The sequence below is a fragment of the Echinococcus granulosus genome (assembly GCF_000524195.1).
Source record: "Echinococcus granulosus chromosome Unknown EG_S00090, whole genome shotgun sequence".
NCBI lineage: Eukaryota > Metazoa > Platyhelminthes > Cestoda > Cyclophyllidea > Taeniidae > Echinococcus > Echinococcus granulosus.
The window spans coordinates 254,625-274,576 of record NW_020170470.1 but is presented as its reverse complement, the minus strand read 5'-3'; the positions used below and the strand labels follow the sequence as shown (position 1 = coordinate 274,576).

General features: G+C 40.1%; 3 protein-coding genes across 3 annotated transcripts in view; 1 reads left to right on the top strand and 2 right to left on the bottom strand. All coding sequences in view use genetic code 11, as the record gives it.

Moving 5' to 3' along the window:
* The window catches only part of EGR_07921 (hypothetical protein), a gene marked incomplete at both ends in the record, with an annotated part of 24,005 nt that extends 12,674 nt beyond the window's left edge, over positions 1-11,331 (bottom strand). Inside the window, 6 exons of the mRNA XM_024497170.1 lie at positions 2,376-2,571; positions 3,337-3,616; positions 9,273-9,569; positions 10,010-10,185; positions 10,406-10,519; positions 11,293-11,331. Coding sequence (XP_024348440.1) covers positions 2,376-2,571; positions 3,337-3,616; positions 9,273-9,569; positions 10,010-10,185; positions 10,406-10,519; positions 11,293-11,331 — 1,102 coding nt within the window. The remainder of the gene's footprint in view (positions 1-2,375; positions 2,572-3,336; positions 3,617-9,272; positions 9,570-10,009; positions 10,186-10,405; positions 10,520-11,292) is intronic.
* Positions 11,332-12,509: 1,178 nt separating this feature from the next.
* On the top strand, positions 12,510-13,676 carry EGR_07920 (neuropeptide F-like receptor; the record flags this gene model as incomplete). The annotated part of the gene is made up of 1 exon (XM_024497169.1): positions 12,510-13,676. The coding sequence occupies one exon, from the start codon at positions 12,510-12,512 to the stop codon at positions 13,674-13,676; it is 1,167 nt and encodes a 388-aa protein (XP_024348439.1).
* Positions 13,677-14,474: 798 nt separating this feature from the next.
* The window catches only part of EGR_07919 (hypothetical protein), a gene marked incomplete at both ends in the record, with an annotated part of 21,360 nt that continues 15,882 nt past the window's right edge, over positions 14,475-19,952 (bottom strand). The window contains 4 exons of the mRNA XM_024497168.1: positions 14,475-14,577; positions 16,682-16,794; positions 17,252-17,353; positions 19,198-19,285. Coding sequence (XP_024348438.1) covers positions 14,475-14,577; positions 16,682-16,794; positions 17,252-17,353; positions 19,198-19,285 — 406 coding nt within the window. The remainder of the gene's footprint in view (positions 14,578-16,681; positions 16,795-17,251; positions 17,354-19,197; positions 19,286-19,952) is intronic.

Here is a 19,952-nt window from a genome sequence, read left to right as displayed (position 1 = left end):
GCTCACATTCAAGCAGCAGCATTGGGGTTAACTTGAACCAGATCAAATAACACCTAAGCTGTTTGCTCATTTAACGCATTTGTGAGGGCCCCTTTTAAGAAAACAACTTCTCATTTAACCTTAACGATGAGAGAAAAACCCTGATGCCAACAAAATTGGTGATTTTCCGTTGTTCAAAATGCTTTAAGCTTAACTTTTTGGAATTCGATTCTTTATAAGTAATTCAGATAAACAGACCTCCGATTCTCACGTTAAACTCTAAAATTAGCTTTGCGTCCAGTAAACAGAGATTGAGCGCACATACAGGAAAGTGTTTCTATCAAAGCCCATATATCATTTTTCGTGTTCTCAAATCTATGCATGCAAGCAGAGAGTGGCTAACAATTTAAGTACATCTTAACCATTAGCTTTATAGTTCAATGCTGAAGATTGCGGGAGGCGATGAGTGCAAGACACTAAGAATAGCTGAACCAGTCAATTTTGTGATGGGCATATGCACCCGATTGCGCAAAATATATACAAAGTCTTAGGGTGTCACACCATTTACGAGCTGTTACACTGCTTCCTAAGGAATTGCTGCAGGAATATGCAAAACAGTGACGTAGTTATCTATATAGAATAAAAATAGATTTGGAATTGCTCATTGGAACTCGTCGCTTCGCACAGAACTAATATAATAATCTACTTTACACGACACTAGGTGAAGCATGGACTAATAATGTAAAATAGCCTCAGCGAGTAGATCATACGAGAACAGTAGTTCTACCGAGTGTGCGGCTTTGGACTAACATGGAGTGAGGTGACCTTTACCGTTGACAAGGTTCATTTCGGAGCACACCGATAAAATGGCGCTATTTTTATTCTGGAACAGAATTAGTGGATTTCCGCACGACCTAATGAGCAAAGCAATAACTTCACATTTTTGGAGAAATTCCGAACTATAGAACAATGAAACTTCCCCCGCTTTCATAAAGACCATTTTTCTAAACTCAAAAGCCTCGAATTAAAGCTAAAAAACATCCAGCTAAGTGAAATCTTGCTTCTCTTAATTACAGAAAGGCACGGTGAACCAAAAAACTGCCATTTCTAGAATCCTACTTGTCACAGTCTTGAGCTCAAAGACCGAAGCTCTGAAAAACAGTGAAGTGATGGTAAACCGCTTGATTATCGGACTCAGTAAAAATTTTATTCCTGTGCTTTTTGACTATGCTGGCATTGCCACAGTAAAATCAGATATGCTTGTACTCTTAATTTTTTCACAGCAATGACTGCAAATAGTTACGGGAGCGATATCCCGAAAATTGAACCACTAAAAATAGAGGGAAAAATTTCTAACAGTGATAAAGCGAGATTAGCTATGCCGAAAGAGAGAAGAATGCAAAAGAAATGGTCTTATTTGGCAAACGGCTGAAGGAGAAGGGAACGAGCGAGTGCTGGGTGCAAAGACGAGAGCCGGTCGGCGAATAGGCATGATCATATTAACCACCAAGCGCCCACGCTTTGGATCAATGAAATTTCGGACGTCTCGACAATTGTGTTAAAAAGCTCAAATCACCAGAGATCCGATAAACGAACCAAAAATACACTTCAAAGTGGAAGGAAATTAGTGCTGTAAAAGAAGTGTAAGGTAGATAATTGAGCTACAGTAAATTTGCGTCGAAATGGAAGAATGGAAGGTCAATCAGGAATTTCAGAGGATCATACCATGAGGATAGAGGGAGCGAGAGAGAGGAAATTGATGATACATGGTTTTACCAAAACACCTCAAGTATGTGGTTCATGAGCTGTATCAATTACGTTTTTTCAAATTTTGCTCAAACGAGTGATGTGGTGCATGGGACTGACCTGAGCAACATTTTGAACTGATGGCCTATCATTGACTGGTTTGGTACTAAACCATAAATCTGGATAGGTAATGAAGATATTCAACCAATCTGTTATATTTTGGAAGCCGCTTCAATTGTGCCGATAATAATGTACGAAGGATGCCAGCATTAGCATTCCGATTAAAAGTATTAATGTAGAAAAAAGTCGACCTTTGCGAGCTAAAGCAGCAGTCCGTACGTTAATGGCTGACACAGTGCTATCAATAAGTCAAGAAAACCAATCAGACGCGTGAGCACCCATCTGAGTAATGCGTTACCAACCCCTCACCAATGACCAATGCCTGGCTATACACTCGGTGCGTGAGCTAATGTTCCTCAAGCGTACTTGGGGACTACCCGAGAGAACGACGTTACTTTCTCTGCGGCTCTGACTCTCCTCGCCCATGATTGGGCTTCATAGGGACACAAAACATTCCTACGGACCCATTATGATTCGAATCTCAATAAGGAGAGGTGGGGTGTTTATTGACGGCAAGTGGATGCACTCACTAAGAGAGACGAGCTGTGACTGCTTGGAAACGAAGCAGCGCGCGACGCCGGAAAGGGTTAACACCACGGTCTCGGCCCACTGCTTTGCCGCGGTGTCGCGAGAGTGGTGCACGAGGAGGTTGCCGCTGCGGCCCTCCCGCTCCATCGGTGCGTTTGCACAGTGATCCTGCACGTCCGAGAGTAGCGGAAAGAAAACCTACAACGCACCGCATACAAGCCGCCAGGATGAGTTGAAATGCTTCCATTTTAACAAACTCTGAATATTAAAATTTCAATTAGTTCTATGCCTATCTCTAGCAGTAGTTACAGGGATTATTGCAGTAGTTATGGAGAGAGCATTTGTGGAGAATATTTTACAGGATAAACGAGAATCATTCTAAGGATGGCAGAGGAAGGAATAATGTCCGAAAATGAACTTAATACTGACACATTATGTATATAAGTTAGTACCCGCAGTGAGGTCGGACTTATCCCACCAAGATAAGGATGAATCCACAAAAACCATGATAGTAAATGCTGCAAGTCTTTAGAAACCGGGTGTGCAGTAAAAAAGGGTTTAGAGGCTAGAAAAGCAGGGGACACTTGAAAGGAGGCAGATAAAATGTAGTCGAAACGAAAATAGCCCCTGAAAGTAGATGCAAAACGAAGTTGTTATGAGAATACTAAAATGATCTTCAGAAAAACGAAAGACCATTCAATATTTATAATTATTGCTGGATTTCTTGAGAAAAACTGTCTATTAGAAGCTTTTGAAATGGCGTAGATCAAAAAGAGATAAGAAATGATTGAGTTTAACGCTTATTGTAGAAAGACATGAAAACTAACGTCAATATTTATTACTCTATGGGGTGACACGGTCATAAAAAAGAGAACGTTATCGTTAAAAAAAGGCCTTGGACACAGGCAAGAGCACGAAACTGGTAACTGGAGCGAGCACTGCGGGAAGAGAAGGGGCGTTTACCGTCCAGAGGAGTTCAAACCACGTGTCCTGAACGAATTGGGCACTGTGACATTCAATGGCGTTGAAGAGGGTCTGACTGGCCGACTTTCGCATTGCAGGCCTTCGGTCGCGCACGAGGGTGGAGAAGTGACGGAAGACCGTCACCCACAATGGTTCGATCTGTCTCGCTTCCTCCGGAGTCGAGCGTTCGCGTTGGAACAGAAAGTCCGTCAAATGAAGCTGCAATTCACGACCGCACATACACAGAGGAGAAAGTGCATTGGTCAAAAATGAAAGAACACTATTAAAAATCCTCAGTTTATACTTGTCACGCTTGCTTGGTGGTAAAAATCTCATGAGTTAGTAAAATAAGAAGTGTTCTTGGATTAGGAATGCGAGTGGGGAGTATGGCTAGCATAAAACCTGGAGGGAGTCATTGAAAGATGGCCTGATTAAAAATAAACTAGTGACAGTGATGCTATCAGAAAATTTTCTCCGAGACTTTGACAAAGCAAAGGTTAAAAAGCAGTCGGAAACCTTAGCGATGCAAAAAAACAATATCTAATAAAACGGTTTGTTTTATTAAAGCATAGAAAGCGATGAGAAATTTTGTATCGGATCAAACTATAGAAATTGTAATCGAATGGTTCAAGATGATATTTATAAGACGAAACCATTAGGTAGTGAGAAAAGGATTATGCGTTTGATGAAGTGCTATATAAATGCCATAAGAATAAATACAAACAGATGATTTGGAAAGTAGCGGGAGGACAATGATCCCACTTAGAAAGAATCAATTCGACACTTAAAGCATAGTTACCAGACTAGAATGTTGACACAATGTTACGTAGGCCAAAGTGCATGTAAGGTTAAAGTCCCTTCCCAGTCACGCTAACTGCATTTAAAGGTCGTACAACTAAACTTTTGGTTGGTCTCTTAGTATTCGTACCTATGAGGTTGTTATGCAAAATCGCCGAAATTCTGTGCCATAAATTGATTCATGAAAACTGATTTAGCATCACTAAGGCGTCGAGCAAAAGGAAAGAAAAAAATGAGAGCAATCGTTTTAGCGAGGCTCTAAATGGACAATTTTACCGATAATTAACATTTACTCACAAAGTCAAATATAAAACTATTCGGTCACGACAAAAGGTAAAAAAAGACAGAACTAGATGAAATCTCTAATAGAAAACAATGCATTTCCTCGACCACGGAACAATGCCATAGCACAATCAGTAGTTGGGCGCTGGCGACTAAGCGGTGCCTCAATTTCACGAAGTTGAAGCGGACGCGACAAGGGTAATCCTTGCGACCAGCACGCCAAAACAGTGAATTTGAGTTTCTAATCGCTCTTAATCCCTTTGCAACATTTGTCAGCACTTTTCCCCAAACCTGAAGGGGCATCTTCAGGTTATTCTCAGGCGACTTCTTTCTATTTCATGATCTGATAGGTCAAAAAAGCCTTTAGTCAAAAATAACTCAGCAATTTACAAAATTACGGAGTGTTAAAGCCATCATACAAATATAAGTTTTTCGCTAATGGCAGCGTAAGATGAAACGCTAGTTGCATCAGGATATCGCAACAATACCGAGGAACGTGAGACATCAGTACACTTTTTGAGTATATTAGAGAAATCTTAATATTTTCCAGTAGTGATCACGCTAACCACTCAAGAATTAGTTTCCAAAGGAACCATACATAAGAGACAAAGTAGTAACGCCACTAGTGCGATAAAAGATATACAAAGCACGAAAGCCTGATAACAGGACTTTTATTACCAAATGACCCTTCTCATTAAATAACAATATTTATTTTGCATGGCTGAAGCCCATTGTCGGCGTAAAAAGGATCCAATTCAATAGATTCCATTGACTACCATTAGTCGTTCCGATTGACTAGTAAAAAGAACAAGGGATAGAGGTAGGTGATGCTGCCGAAAGATGCACAAAAGCGTGCGAACGCCTGAAGTCGAAGAATTTTGATAATAGATTTCCTTCACACTCTCGAAAAAGTTTTGCAAATTAAAACATTTGTGTTTTCAATAAGATGAATGAAATAAGCTTATCAGTGCTACCATCAGGTCTCAAGACTCAAATCAATCGACTGCCAGTTTGAAGGAAGATTACCGAAACTAATAAAACCAAGTTCATGGAATTGAAATATTAAAACCTATCTTCAAATGAGGACGTGTGTTATGGCGACCAAATATGAATAAAAAGCCCCGATAAAAAGTACCAACATATTTTTGTAGGCTTTTTATCATCCGCAAGCCCGATTCTATCTCAAAAACAATTTTAATAATAATGTATTATGAACCTTCAAAAAGGCTGACAATCGGAGAGCCTGTTAGGAATAACATTAGTGAACAAAATTAGAAACATACAAGCAATTTACAATTTGGCAACCGCCTAGATACTAGTGAAAGTAGCACCACTGACATTTGGCTTCACATTAGCAGCTGTTTTGTGCCTGTGAAAAAGTAAGGACTGAAATACCACAGAAGTAAAGACGTTGTGAAATTTTGTTGTGGATTTATTCAGTAATCAGCTAGAGTAATAATCAAGCTTTACTTTTGCCAGATGCGTCCCACAAAGATACCATGGATGTGGTTATTCGATCCATGCAGAAAACATAACCAATGCATTTCATAAGCAGTGTACCTCTTCCAAAAAATATATGATTCTGATTCTAATCAAGTGTATCCTGGAAGGACTAAACTTTTAAAGTTGATTGAGTGGTTATTAGCCTTAAAAACAGAGTTTAGAATATGAAATACTGTTGCGAAAACTTACTACCTCCTCTTGCCCCATATGGTACGCTATATAGGTCGAAAATAGCAAGAAAAGTAGAAATTTGACAAATTTCCTCAAAATTAGCAAATTTGTCATTTTTCTTCCTAAACAATATGGACTGATCAGAAGAAGATATCATTATGAGAGTGCGTGGTGCCTTTGGATTGGTCAGAATGATAAGAGAAATCTGAATTTAAAATGTGACGAAAAATTTGACTCGCAATTGCAGATAGTGCACATAGATAAGAGCTAATAAACTGCATAAGTAAGCATAAATTACTATTTTTTGAGACTGCGAAATATTTATATACAATGCAAACGTAACATGAATTCAGATCGAGCGACATTCCTGTGTTTACTCAGAATGGAAATTAAAGGCCTCTCCATCCAACGTCTCAAGCTCTGAGTATTTTTGATTTATTGAGCTAGGGCTCACCACATCCTGCAAGAGTGAAGATGAAAGCACAAGACGAGTCCGATCTATTCTTTGAGTAACCAATACAGGCGCAATCTAATCGTAGTAGTTAGTGATTTAACTATTTAGAGGGTCGTAGAATAAAAAACACCCCCAAACGTAAATCAAATGATATTAGAGCCATTTGATTAGGTGTCCTCTGAAGAACTGGTACTCGTGCTTCCTAAAGAATAGCACAACCCAAAAATCAGGAGAAAAGTCAGGGAAACATCGAAAACGGAAAAAAAGAAAATCAAGTCACGACAAATACTATGGCTTCCGACACCTTAAACTGATGTGACCAAATTAGAGTGACTATCGATATTATAATAGGGAAAATAGGAAAAGCGGTTTTTACCACGTGCAAATAAGATGGGACTGGATAGACGATCAAGGTCAATGCGAGATGTAGGTAGTAGTGTCGCCAGTTAGTGCACAAATTTATTTAGGCAAGAAATTTCCCCAAATGGCGGGAAATTAGACTGCATAGCACTTAATAAACTTATTGCAGAGAAATTCCTAACGTTCATTTCATCGAAGAAAATCATACGTTTCCAATAGACGAAAGCAACAGTCTCTATCTTTGCATAAAGGGTGCTTCCTTACAATGTTCAGGCGACGTCGAAGTTGGTTAGAGGCCTCTTACATGGGGCAACAACGGATCTCAATTCTAGCCCTCAAATTGGAATCAATTCATGCACAAATTCAAACAGTAAACGGTATCAATCAAGTCATGATTAGCATACAATTTGTATCCTCTGTAATCGGCTTCAACTAGTAGAATGGTCGGTGTATTAGACAAAAGCTTTGCAAAATATGGCAACTACAGCGTAAAACAGAAATGCAGTTGCACGTAGGCTAGAATCGTATTTTTAACAGCCCCCTAGTTATACCCGGTCTCGTTTTCGACGCCTCCGAAACAGGTTAATAGCGAAAATGACGCAATTTGATAAGTAGTTAGAATATAATTGGTACTCAGAAAGTATCACAATAAACGTTAGAACCATTCTAGCTTCCTAGTAGATAAAGACGAAAATTGCCTTAGAATAATTGTCAAGAGTTCACAAGTCACAGGACCTGAAAGTGATACGGATCAAAAATCGTTGCCATCCTCATGTATCAAGATTTACATCGGACAGATATTATGAAATTAATACATCCCAAAATTGCTATAAGGTATTCCTTTGTATTCCAACAAAAGTACGAAAAGTATGGTTTATCACTGATAATCAGAATTCATTGCAGGTTAATTTGAAAAAAAAGCTAATGAATGTTCGACGATAAAAGAGCCAATAGAATCACCAGAGGTGAGGTCCTACAACAAAACGCATCATTGGTTTCTGAACCTTTAAACGGTTGAAAATAGAAAAAAAGCAAGTCCTAATTTTCTATTACGATTGGACGGAACTTCTGCATGGCTTTTGTGGCAATGTGTGAGAAGTGATAGTTTAAGCTGTGCGTTCAACTGACTCGGTAAGTTTTCCAATATCCAAGCAGCCAATCAAACTAGACTCGTCTGTGAAGATTATTCTGCAAATAAAGTTTATGGATTAAAACCTCAAGGGGTACTTTACCATGAGCTGTTCACATCAGTAAAGTAACATTAATACTTCTAAGTGATGCTAGCAATACGTCAGCTTTTGGAGAAGCCATAATGGGGTCTACTATTTGCTAAACGAATGACTGCATAAGCCACAGCAGTTTGGTAAAAGTTGTGCACTTAACGAGGTAAATATATTTCAATCACACCCAGTGACAGGAGGAAGGGAACAGCACGCATCTATATGTTAAGTGGGAGCAGTTCAGAAACGAACCCATCGATAATTTACATCAACTGGTCCATTCGCCTTTTCCCTTTGTGTGAGGGTCAGGTACCAGCTCTGTACAATGTCAAGAAACCAACATGATTAACAAATCACAATTTCAAAAAGCAATTTAACAGTTGTCAGGAAAATAGCGTAAAACCGCTAAAACGGGGGAAGACTATTTTCAAGGTTTGATTAATATTAATTGTACATAAATTAAAACCCCAGAGATGCAAGGAATCGAGTTCTCACCAGTACATTCAGTAATCACAAAAATAGAGGAAATATATGCTGGCGCTACTTTAAGGATGTAATAAGAAAATCTTTTGAAAAGGAGGTGATCAGAGAGTAGTCCATTTTAACAAAGGGTTGAAAATAGATAACCTGATTTTTAGGGTCAGTATGTTTGTGCGACCACATGGCATGCTTGCGCATGTCAGTGGAAAAAGTCGCGGACATCACCAAACTGCGCACTCCATGAGTTCCACACCAGCTGTCGCGGACGACAGGCGGAATTGAATAAACTTTCCAATCCAAATTGCACATCCCCTTTTGAAAATAATAATAAAACCCATTGACTAGCAAAATGAAATCCAAACAGCACCAGAATCGATTTTGACTACAAAACGATTTTTGCAGACGCACTTTACATAGCCGGAACAATAGCGCACCCAGGTGGAATAGGGAGCGAAATGGCGTGAGACTGTCCTTTAACTGCTCTAAAATTCCGATATCATCGAAAAAAATACAACCATGGCAGAGTGCATCACATCTTGATGATGAGACAAATTTACAAAAGAAGGGTGTCAGATTTCTTTCTATCAGAGAGGATTCCATCACCATGAAATGCAGACAAATACTTAATAGAATTGAACTGTATTCAGGTCGTCCTAGTTGTTGCTAACCGAGGTAAGTCGATACATCGAAGGCTACATGCAGTAGTGAGAAAAACGTGTGTATTGATGTTTGAGACCACTCCGGCTAGCGTTACCTTGCGCTCCATTAAAAAGAACGGATAGTCGCTATAGCTAGCACATACCAGTGAGCCAACAGCTGCTAACGCAATGTTCAGATCGTGCTCTTGGTGACCAAACTTGGCTGCAGTGTCCACGCACGCTGGGTAGCAATCCAGACCCAGTGTAGGCAGATAGTCTGTCACAACGAGTTGAAAACACTGAAATGCTGAGCGAATATGCTTGTCACTGAAATGAAAAAAGTTAGATCATATTTCACAAAACAAATTAACAATAGCAATAACCGATTCTGGATTTGCGCTCTCGACTCTCAGGAGCACATCGAAATCATAATTGCGGACATTAGGTCGCACATTATGTAGGGAAAATATCAAAACCAATCTTTCACGAATTAAGTGCAATTGGAATGCCAAAAAGCAGTGTAAATAAGATTTCAAAAGGTGTCAACACTAAAATGGAAAGGTTACAGCTGCTTAATGAAGAGAGGGCTTATCTGCACAACTGCTAAGGAGAAACCAAAAGCTCTTCGTGATAAAATTTCTACTAGGCCATTTCAACTGCTGCATCAAGTTTTGCTTGGGTGCGGCGTGTGTAAGATGGGTGTAAACGCAACAGATGATATTTACCGCATCGAGAAAAAATAAAAGCAATTGACAATCAAAGCCTACCTATCTGATTGACTGATTGATCCGATAATATTGATGAATCGAAGCCAGCCTCCATTAATCTCATCACCATAGCAATTGAGGAGGTACTGAACGCATTGCAACTGCTTCTCCTGAACATCGTCGAAATTAATGTCCGTCAGCTGTGTCAGGGGTTCCAAAACGAGTTGAGTCAATTCCTAAAATGAAACAATACCATGAGGATTTTAACAAAACATTGCAAGACTAATAACAAATAACAAGAGGTAGATGCAATGTTGTAGAATGAAAGCAACGAATGATGGCCATAATCCATGCGAAATATCTTGTTTGTGCTCGATTTCGTAATGATGAAGGGGTGACGTTGAGGATACAATGGCCACTAATATGTTTGTGAAGGAGATACCCACAGAGACCTACCGCGTTATTCCAGAAATTCGACGTCGGTGTTGTGACAATAATGACCCTTTTGATAAGCAGAATGATAGCGTCCACTGCGAGTTTTCGCAACTCGGTGTGGGCAACTTTACACATCTGTGAGAAGAGAAGAAGGATATACCAGTGTCAAAGAATAATCAACAGCCGAAATTGAGGTATTCATATCTGGCAGCCAAGTTGACATGATATAGATAAATGATAACAAGTTCAATCGAGTTTGCTTATGCAAACTTCTAAGCGCAGCTGTTGGTTTGATCAAGGGAGAGAAACCAAGGAACATTTATCACAGTATTGAGATGAATTATAATGAAAAAAAAGCAAACAAAATGAATCTGCCAAATTTCCTCTGCGCGAAAGGTCCACCTGCATCCACTAAAACCACGATACGCATACACGTAGGCACGGGTGCACGCATCGGAAAGGAGTAAGTGATACAGTTAGCAGATAGATGGCGGCAGCTGTCAATCGCCGTTAAGATAAAGCGGGAGGGAGCCGAAAGATGACATAAAAACCAGAGCGAATCAACAGGTGCATATAACAAGAAAGACAAAACAACATAAATTGACTGCCATACGTGCAATCAAGAGAGTACTCCACAATACATCGAGTCTTTGAAATAAGCATTTTCGACCAAAGCTTAGGGCTCAAAAATCCTAGAGTTAAAATCCCGAAAAACACGACTAGCTAGAAAGAAATGGAGGGGTGGCGTCGATTGCACCAAGCTGAGCAGCTATTTACTTTCAAGTCTACACTCAGGAGAATGTAGAACTCGAACGAGAGGACACGTAAATAATGAGAAAAAGATCAAAGTAATTGTTCCATTTTCAAGCCCAGATTTAAAAGTGAGGAGTTTTTTACAAGGTACTCACGAAAATGCCCGACAGCTTTCTCGAAATCGAATTTCGCATTGCAAGCGAAAGGTATTTCATTCACAAACACACATTAAACTCTATAAACCTACATGTGCAGTACCCAGCAAATACTACCAAAGGATTTGATCGCAAAAATGCATGGAAATATTGTTTCGTGAATTCGAATCAAGTAAACCTGTTCTAGGAGAAAGGTCCACGGTTTCCACCTCCGGGAATTCTTTCTCCAACCAACATTACATAATGCAGTTTCGAAAACATATCACAAGTGATTTTTAGTCATTTATGAGAAAATATATGAAAAGTAATTATTGCACTTTTTTGAAGGTATACCAAAAAAAGCTACCTCTAGTGCACAGCAGCAGACATTAAAAATACTGCATAAAGTAACAGAGTTCAAAACATATATTTGCCTACCACTACTAGCCGTACGACACAGTTCTGCCACTTATTAACATTGAATAAAGTACCCAAAGTCATGCTAAACGGGACTCATATAAAAATCCTATTCTATGTGACATTGTCATCTCGCAAGTGGAAAATAGTATATTCCCAAGAGGTGCATCAATATTAGTAATGCCATCGCACAACACGTGAGCGTCAGTTCAAGAAAAAGAGATGCTGATGGCAAGCTGGGCATCAAGGAAGAAAAACCAAGCACTTTTAAATCTAATGTGGAGAATAAGCAACAGAATGGTCATACGATACACTTGTTGTATGTACGCAATTTCGTAAAATTAGGAAATTTACAATAAGAAGTGATGTAAAATGAAAAAGGGTTTGTGGAAAAGACAGGCAACCTGGTGCCTATTCAAGTTGGTAGTATAAGTATGAGCAAGATTTATCCTTTGTAGAAAACGGCAGTAAGCAAAGTAGCAAAGGTGGTACGATAGGCGACTGTGGCTTGCCTCACGTTCTAAGTTTTGTTTAGAATCAAGTCACCATTGTCGAAATCATAGCAAAATGCTGGTTTAAGTTTCCAAGATAAAACATCCATCTTCTCACGTGCGATAAATTTACACACATATAATTCTATAGTGAAATAAATAATTGATTTTCGCATTTTTCAACAGCAAAATGGATTACGACCACAAGCACCCAGACTTGCTAAGGGACAGCGGGCCAATGGATGGGGAAGGAAGAGACCAGCCAATCAGAGCGATAGCTTAGTACCGAGATTAACAGTGACGTTGCGATCACAGTCAGAAGCAAAAGGCATGACGAACGGCGCGCTCAATCTGCCTCCTGAACCCGACCTCTCAAACTGCACCCGATATCCAGGACTCGAGGCCTTCGACCTGCATTATAAGACAATCCATGCCTACCTCTCCCTAGGTATATGTTTTTTCGGTATCTTCACGAACACACTCAATGCAGTCATTCTAACCCACAATCATATGCGCAGTCCCACAAACCTTCTTCTCACATCAATCGCCATTGCCGATTCGGTGACGATGATCGCGTACGTAGCTAAAGACGTTTACCTGCATTTCATCACTAGTCCAGATCCCATTACTATACCACATGGTCGTGGTGGTATCTACTTCGTGCTCTTGACAAACTTCACCGCAATAGGAGCACACATATTCTCAACAATTATGACTGTGATGCTAGCTGCATTTCGCTGTTGGGTGCTCTATCGTCCGCAGTGTCAGGTGTCTTACAAGCACATCAAGCAAACTGTTGCTGTGGCGGCGGTTCTCAGCTTCGCAATGTTCGTACTTGGTATTTCTACCCTGGTTGTGGGCAAACTGGCGCCTCCAATAGTACCAAAGAACGTCACAAAAGACTACTACTGGTTCGCAGTGCGTGAGGGCCTTGACTATGTGGACCGAGCCAACTTCGTCATCTACGGGTGCTTCAGCAAGCTAGCCTCCAGCCTACTCATTGCTTTCTTCACTGGGCTCATTCTGGCAGCCATGGAAAAGGCGAGGCGCAGATATCTGAAGTTGAAGCACGGACCCTCGGGACCAAAGAAGACATTAATGAGCGAACAAACGATGGATACGGAGGGAAAGGATGTGGGAAAACACGAGTCGAGAGGGAACCACCGAACGACGGTGATGCTGGTCGCCGTGGTGGTGAGTTTCATCATCACAGAGACGCCGCAGGGAGTGATAACTACCGTGGTGGCCATCCAAGACTACTGTTTCCTCTACACCTTTTACGCACCCATTGGAGACCTACTGGACCTTCTTGTTTTGCTTAACTCCTCGACGAATTTCATTCTTTACTGCGCCATGTCAGCGCAATTCAGAAAGAGTTTCAAGGAGCTTGTCATGAACGAAGTGTTCCGTAGACTATGCCGGCAGGAAAGCACCGGATCTGTGGGAAGGCGAAATGCCAAAAGACTAGCCGAAACAGTGCTTGTAAATGAAATCTAGGAGAGCCTGTATACTACGGTAAGGAATATTTTATTTATGGTGATTTTTGACCCCCACCTCCACTTGTCCATCAACACCTCAGATACTTTCTTTCATTACGAATATATGTCACATTAATAATATTAAAAGTACAAAATAGTCAAGACACAGTTGCTCGTCCTTTTCACACAATTAAATTATCAGTAATGTCATTCATAGAAGAATATGAAATCGCATCTGACCTGGCAAGACTTATTTGTTCGACTGCACCAGGAGCACATCCAATCAACAAAAACGTGATAGGAAAAATTGATACGTGTGAGGAACATTGTTATGTGATGCACTAGATTACAAACTTGACTTAACGAAGCATAATGGACAATATTCAAGTCGAATACAAAACGTACAAAGTTAAGTTCCAGAAAAGTTGCAACAAGCGGGGTGTAGAGCGGCAATAGTCCCTTGAGGGAAATAAAGCTGGTCATGGAAGACAATTGAATCGGGATGAAATGTGCGACACGAGTTATAGTGTGATCGCTCAACACTCTGTCCGAATTTTTGACATGGTTGAGGACGATTTGGGCAATAAAAACCTCCTCAAACACACAAAAATGGATATGAGGAGTGCAATTTCCCCAATTAGGTTTTAAGTGCATAATCCGTTTGCGAACTGTCTCTAGTGTGAAGATAAATAGGCATAATCTTGTGTGTATTTTGCGCAACCAAACAAGTGTTAGTGAGGCAACCTCACTCCCGGTGATAATGGTATCAACCTATGAAATTTGGCTACCTTTCCCAATGCATCACAGCAGTATTTATCTAGGCTTTGAGCGTCATTCCATTAGGGTACAAAGGGAAATTCACCTGGAGCAGACAAAGTACAGAGTAGTGAGAATCCAGCCGGCGCCATATTATCGAAAGGCTACGGGAAAACAAGTATGAAGAAGAGTTATCACACCGTCAGTAGCACAGTGAGCCAGAGCTTTGTTTGCACTGCGGATGGACAAAACTTTCACGGACTGTCAGTTAAACAAGGAGCACACGTCGCCAAAACTAGAATGTGACCTGATGGATGGTGCGATAAAACACTAAAGTGATGGCCAATCCGGGAAAGTGGTGAAACCCTACCATCCACCTTCAAGGGTGCAATGCGCAAGTACATCAACAATGTCACACAATAAAATAACGCTTCCAAAAGTGGAAACTTTTTATTTGTGCTCTAACATTGAATTTGGGGATATTTTGATATGTGTAATAAAAGGGGAAGCTGAGAAAGGTGTTAGCTTATTGAAGAACATCTTAAATCCTTGAATTTGGGAGGATAAACACAAGCATGGATACTGAAACCAGTGGACACAATGTTAGACACCTACAGCATGTTTTCAAGATTTAATTACAATAAATGGAAACTATTTCCTTCTAACTAAACAGTCCTTTCAGAAGCATCGCCAAATTAGAAATCAGCAAACTACGGTAACAGTAAAAAGGGATTTGTTACGTAAATCTTAAGTAAATAACAGCTATAGGACACAAATTCAAAAACCGAAACGCAAATCCATTCGAATTTATTGCATGGCATACCATTATGTTTCATCAAGCGCCCGTCTTTGTAAACGAGTAGGTGGTAAAAGCTAGCATAAATGCTAAAAAAATGCAGCTAAAAGTTCCTAAATAGTTTGGAAAATGAGTGAGGAATTTGAGTTTATCACTATACTTACATCAACTTAGTCAAGCGCACTTTGTAGAATGGGAAATGAAATTAGTGGAATTTCATTCAAGCTCCGTGGGCACATAGGTTAGTTCAATTTTCACTGTGCAAGCAAAAACTAGTTAGGATGAACCACCTGAAGAAAAGCGGTTACTCCACAGAGTTGAACAGTCGACTCAGATGAATTAAATAGACCCCATGGTAAATGCAAGCGAGTTTCAAAGTCACTAATAAGCGGCTTCGATTGCTTTGCCAGCCGAAAATATCCATTAGTCCCCTAAAACAACCTCAATTAAAATGAATATTTACAGACAATGTAAAATGCGCTCATTCACTATCAATAAAACCGCTTTCCACTTAAAATCGGAACAACACGGAATAAATGGGGAAAGTGGAGAATTATCGTCTGGTCTGAGGCCCTTTAAAAAACAAGAGACAGTTCCAAAGCTCCTAGGAGAATCAAAGTGAGATAGACCTGAAAGACTAAGACTTCAAAAAATTTGAAACCATGCCTATAGCTAGTGGGAGTTTGTGAATTCCAAGCTCATTATAGCTAGCTATATGTGGCTCGCAGCACCGATATCGGGACGCCTTCGCGTTGCCAGCTACATTTTATGGAAGAAGCTTTTAGAGGAAGCGTCAACACATCGAGTTTGGAAGATATGTTCAAAAGAGGATCAGAGAATGAAACGATGAAACAGACAGCAAAATTCGAATCTGGCATTCAAAATGTAACTAGCGCAAAGAGTGGTAACAAGTGGTAATGGGCAATTGAACGATGCTGGGAAATAACTCACGTGCATGTGCCAGACTCGGGGGATTTTCGCAACATATTTTTCGTAATGAAATAAAATAGGTATTCAAACGTAGACTTGCCGTTGTTAGTGTAGTGCTAAGTACGTAAACGATAAGAGAGGTGAAGTTGTCTAGTAATAGGTATATAACACTTGAGTAAACAGGTTATCTGAAATGATTATTCGCCGTCGATTGGCTCGAGTAAACAAGACTGCATCCAAATAAGTGGCAAAATAACAGGATAAAGTGATTTGAAATGCGGCACAGACAACATAACCATTTTTCACTAAAGTGCCTATTTGTCGTAAAAGTACGAACACCCGAAGAATCTGGTTAGTGCAAAGCAGCTGCATCCCAGTTGGCAGAAAACAAGAACAAAATGACAACGGGCCTATTAACCAACCGTAGACACAGGATACGAAAAAAACACCCAGGCACACTTGAAGGACATTAGTTCATATATGGAGGCTCTAACTAAACACTGGTCAACCGTTAACAAGGTGTTACTCGGGTGCGCGCTCACATGTGCGACTGCCCTTGATCCCCATCCCCTCGTCTCAGGCGGTAGTTGCGCCTCATGCTACCGATCGGGCAGTGGGGGAGCAGGGGGACCAGGGCGAGCACGTGGTACCGACCCTATTACCACCGGCAAGATTGAACAAGTTTCAGTAGTGGTGAGACATGGCACAGAACGTCGTGGGAGCAGCATCCAGGCTTATTGGACTGACGGAGCAAAATAGTCTGGGCAAAATAGTTATGCTATTGGTCCTAAAAGGAACACGTATCTATTTTGGTCTTAAATAGACGTCGAATGAGCTGCAAGAAATGCAAGGAACAGATTATGAAGCGGGAAAGCAAGTTTGTCAACAGAATGATTACATTTTTAGGCAATATAAAGATTCAAATTCATTTATAGGAGGATTAACGAATTGAGCACAAAATTTGAACAAAACGAGTTAATAGAGATGGGATAAACACGTGAATACCTAGTTCATGGCATATCACTAAAGTGATTCGATAGAATTGTACAAAGGCGACACATGTTTTTTTTCTTTTGCGTTTGCGAACATAGAGCGTTAGAGGTAAAACTCACCGTTAGAAGTTGGTTGTTGATCGTCTCCCACCAGACATTGAGCCGATGAAGATTCGCCAGACCAACTTCAGCCAGTTTCACCACGGAAAAATGACTGGGATCCTTCCGGAACACGCATAAAAGGTAACCTTAAGTTAGTCATGCGAAAAGTAGGATGGCATTGCCGCTAATGCGCAGTATGCTTAATCGGCATTCCTCAACAAACCTTATCAGACCGGACAAGGAGATGGTCTTGTTCGTTATTAACGTTTTTTGAATTCACTACAGATGCAGGTCTGACTTTGTAAAGGAAAGCTTAGAAAATACAAACTAGCAGCCTGGAGAAAACTTGAGCGAAAATACAATCAGACAGTGGATTAAAATAAGTGATTTTACGCTCCAAAGTTTCAAAACAGTGAGTTATAAGCCATGTACGAACATTCGGCAACAGAATAAAGTGACGGAAGCAAGGAGACGATTTTAGTTAGTGAGGATCTGAGTCATGACAGAGAAAAGACTGATAAGTGATTAATGGAGCCTTCAAAGTGGGCATCAAGGCGTTACTACACTTCGTGCATCTTAGTACAAACAAGGAAATTGAGGACCAAGACAGACGAGAATGGCTTTGATTAAGAAATGTTTATGCGATGAAAACCGTAAACTTGCACTGTGTTGAGTAGCAGTGCATCATATTAAGAAAAAGTCCATATTTGGGGGGTATTAGAGAGGGAAAACATTGCTCACAAGGACAAAAGAAAGGGTCATCCAACAAAAAATATAATTGCAGTTAAAAACAGGCCAAAACAACTAAGAATATTCGATTTCCAGTGTCTATGGCTGCCCATAAAACAGTCACAATAAGTGGAACGTTTGTATACTGGGGAATATGAGCAAATGTGTAAGCACAAAAATCAAGTCTTAAAGGGAAAGGATCTTACATGACTCCGAAAATCAAGTTAAAATTAAGTCACTGCGCCAGCAACTGGCAAACATCGCTCTGGCAGGAGAAAGAAATTCATCGACCACACATCTCAGCAGAGGGTGGCAAAGGAAGTATCCCGATTTTCAGTTATGACTTATTCAAATGAGCAGCCGGCCTTAAAAAATCCCAATGCGCTCCTTTTAAAAAGAAAAATTGTGAATAAACAAGATTCCCTGTGAAATTCAAAGGCTTTAAAATCAAAGCAATGTAATTAATACAACTAAAAGACCTAAGCCTAAGATAATTATTAATCAGGCTAATGGAAGCAGAGATATTTCTGGTACCGGGAAAAAAACAAATGGTTTATGTAACCAAGTCTAAAGCGTACAAGCAATACCGCTAGTGGTTTACTTTGTGTTAATTACTCGACTCAACAACTTGCAGCATCAGTTACAAATTACCGTCTATGAATCGGCCATAAAGAGCAATTTTCCAGCATGCAAAAGTGCATTTTAAATTAGCTCCGCAAAAATTCGACAGCATGATTTTAACAGAAAGAGTGTTTAACCTTGTTCGTCCGATAGCAACACGCGCATGAGTACCCATCAGAGCAATGAGGTCCACAATAGCTCAAACAGAACAAGACATGGGTCTTAACGGAAGTAAGAGATAAACAGCCGGTTTCATTACAATCTTACTGGACTTGGGCATTATTGACAACAATCCCTTCCGCAGCAAACGTTTGATGTGCATGAGAAAGGAGTACTAATACACTATTTAGTTGGGAAGAGGGAATCCACAAAATGGACGCAGATTTGAGGTATAGCAGGGGGCAATGAGAGCTGTGTTGAAGGAAAATATCTCGAGGCTCTCACGAAAATATGAACAATATAAGATACAAAAGATTAGTAGGTGAATCGGACGAGATTCCGTTTACTAGTAACAGTTTATTTTGCTTAAGTTAAGAGTAATAACGGGCGAGTAAAAGGGTAAATAAGGCTATGAAAAACAACGATTTCTCTGTAAAGGTTTTAGAAATGCTTACTCGGTTTGAATTTGCGAATTCACATGCCTCAGTGGCGATGCTACAAAGGGCTCGAATAAGGTAGCCAAGGGCAACTTCATCGAAATTTCTGAAACAAAAAAGTAGAATGAATCACATAAAGTGCAAAACAATGGCGAACTACCTTATGTAAAGTTAGAACTCCTTGTAACTGTCAAAAAGCACAAATATGCGTGAAGGTGTGGTTCAAACAAGCTAAAGTAGCACCGGAGCAATCCGATTTAAGGCACGGATTTGAAGAATTGAAAATTTGTGAAGGGGTAAGTGAACAGGGAGAATGTAGCGTGAGGTAAAACGATGGTGGAATAACTGATGCCATTGAGGTAACCGCGACTACGGCCAGGTAGCTGTTGAAAGGCAAATAATCCGTTGATCAATGACCAGGTGATTTTTTTGCCGTGGTTAAAACGATATCACTTGAACCGACTATCGCCGTTTCACTGCTGGCGTTGAGAAGAAAATTATTTTATATCATCCTGATTACAAAGCCAATATGGCATGCGGGCAGCCTAACAATCCAAACGAAAAGTTAGGCGGGGAGAAAAGAGGCAAGACAAATATTACCGAGTCTCCTTCTTATTATTGCGTAACTATTTTTGTACAATACAGAGGCTTGGACACAAAAATAAAAGGCTAAAAGTGTTCCTTAAATAAATTTTACAAAGGAGAATGCTCAAATCAAGTGATCATATAACAAAGGTATAGGAAAAGACTAATTTAATTTGATCGTAAGGCCC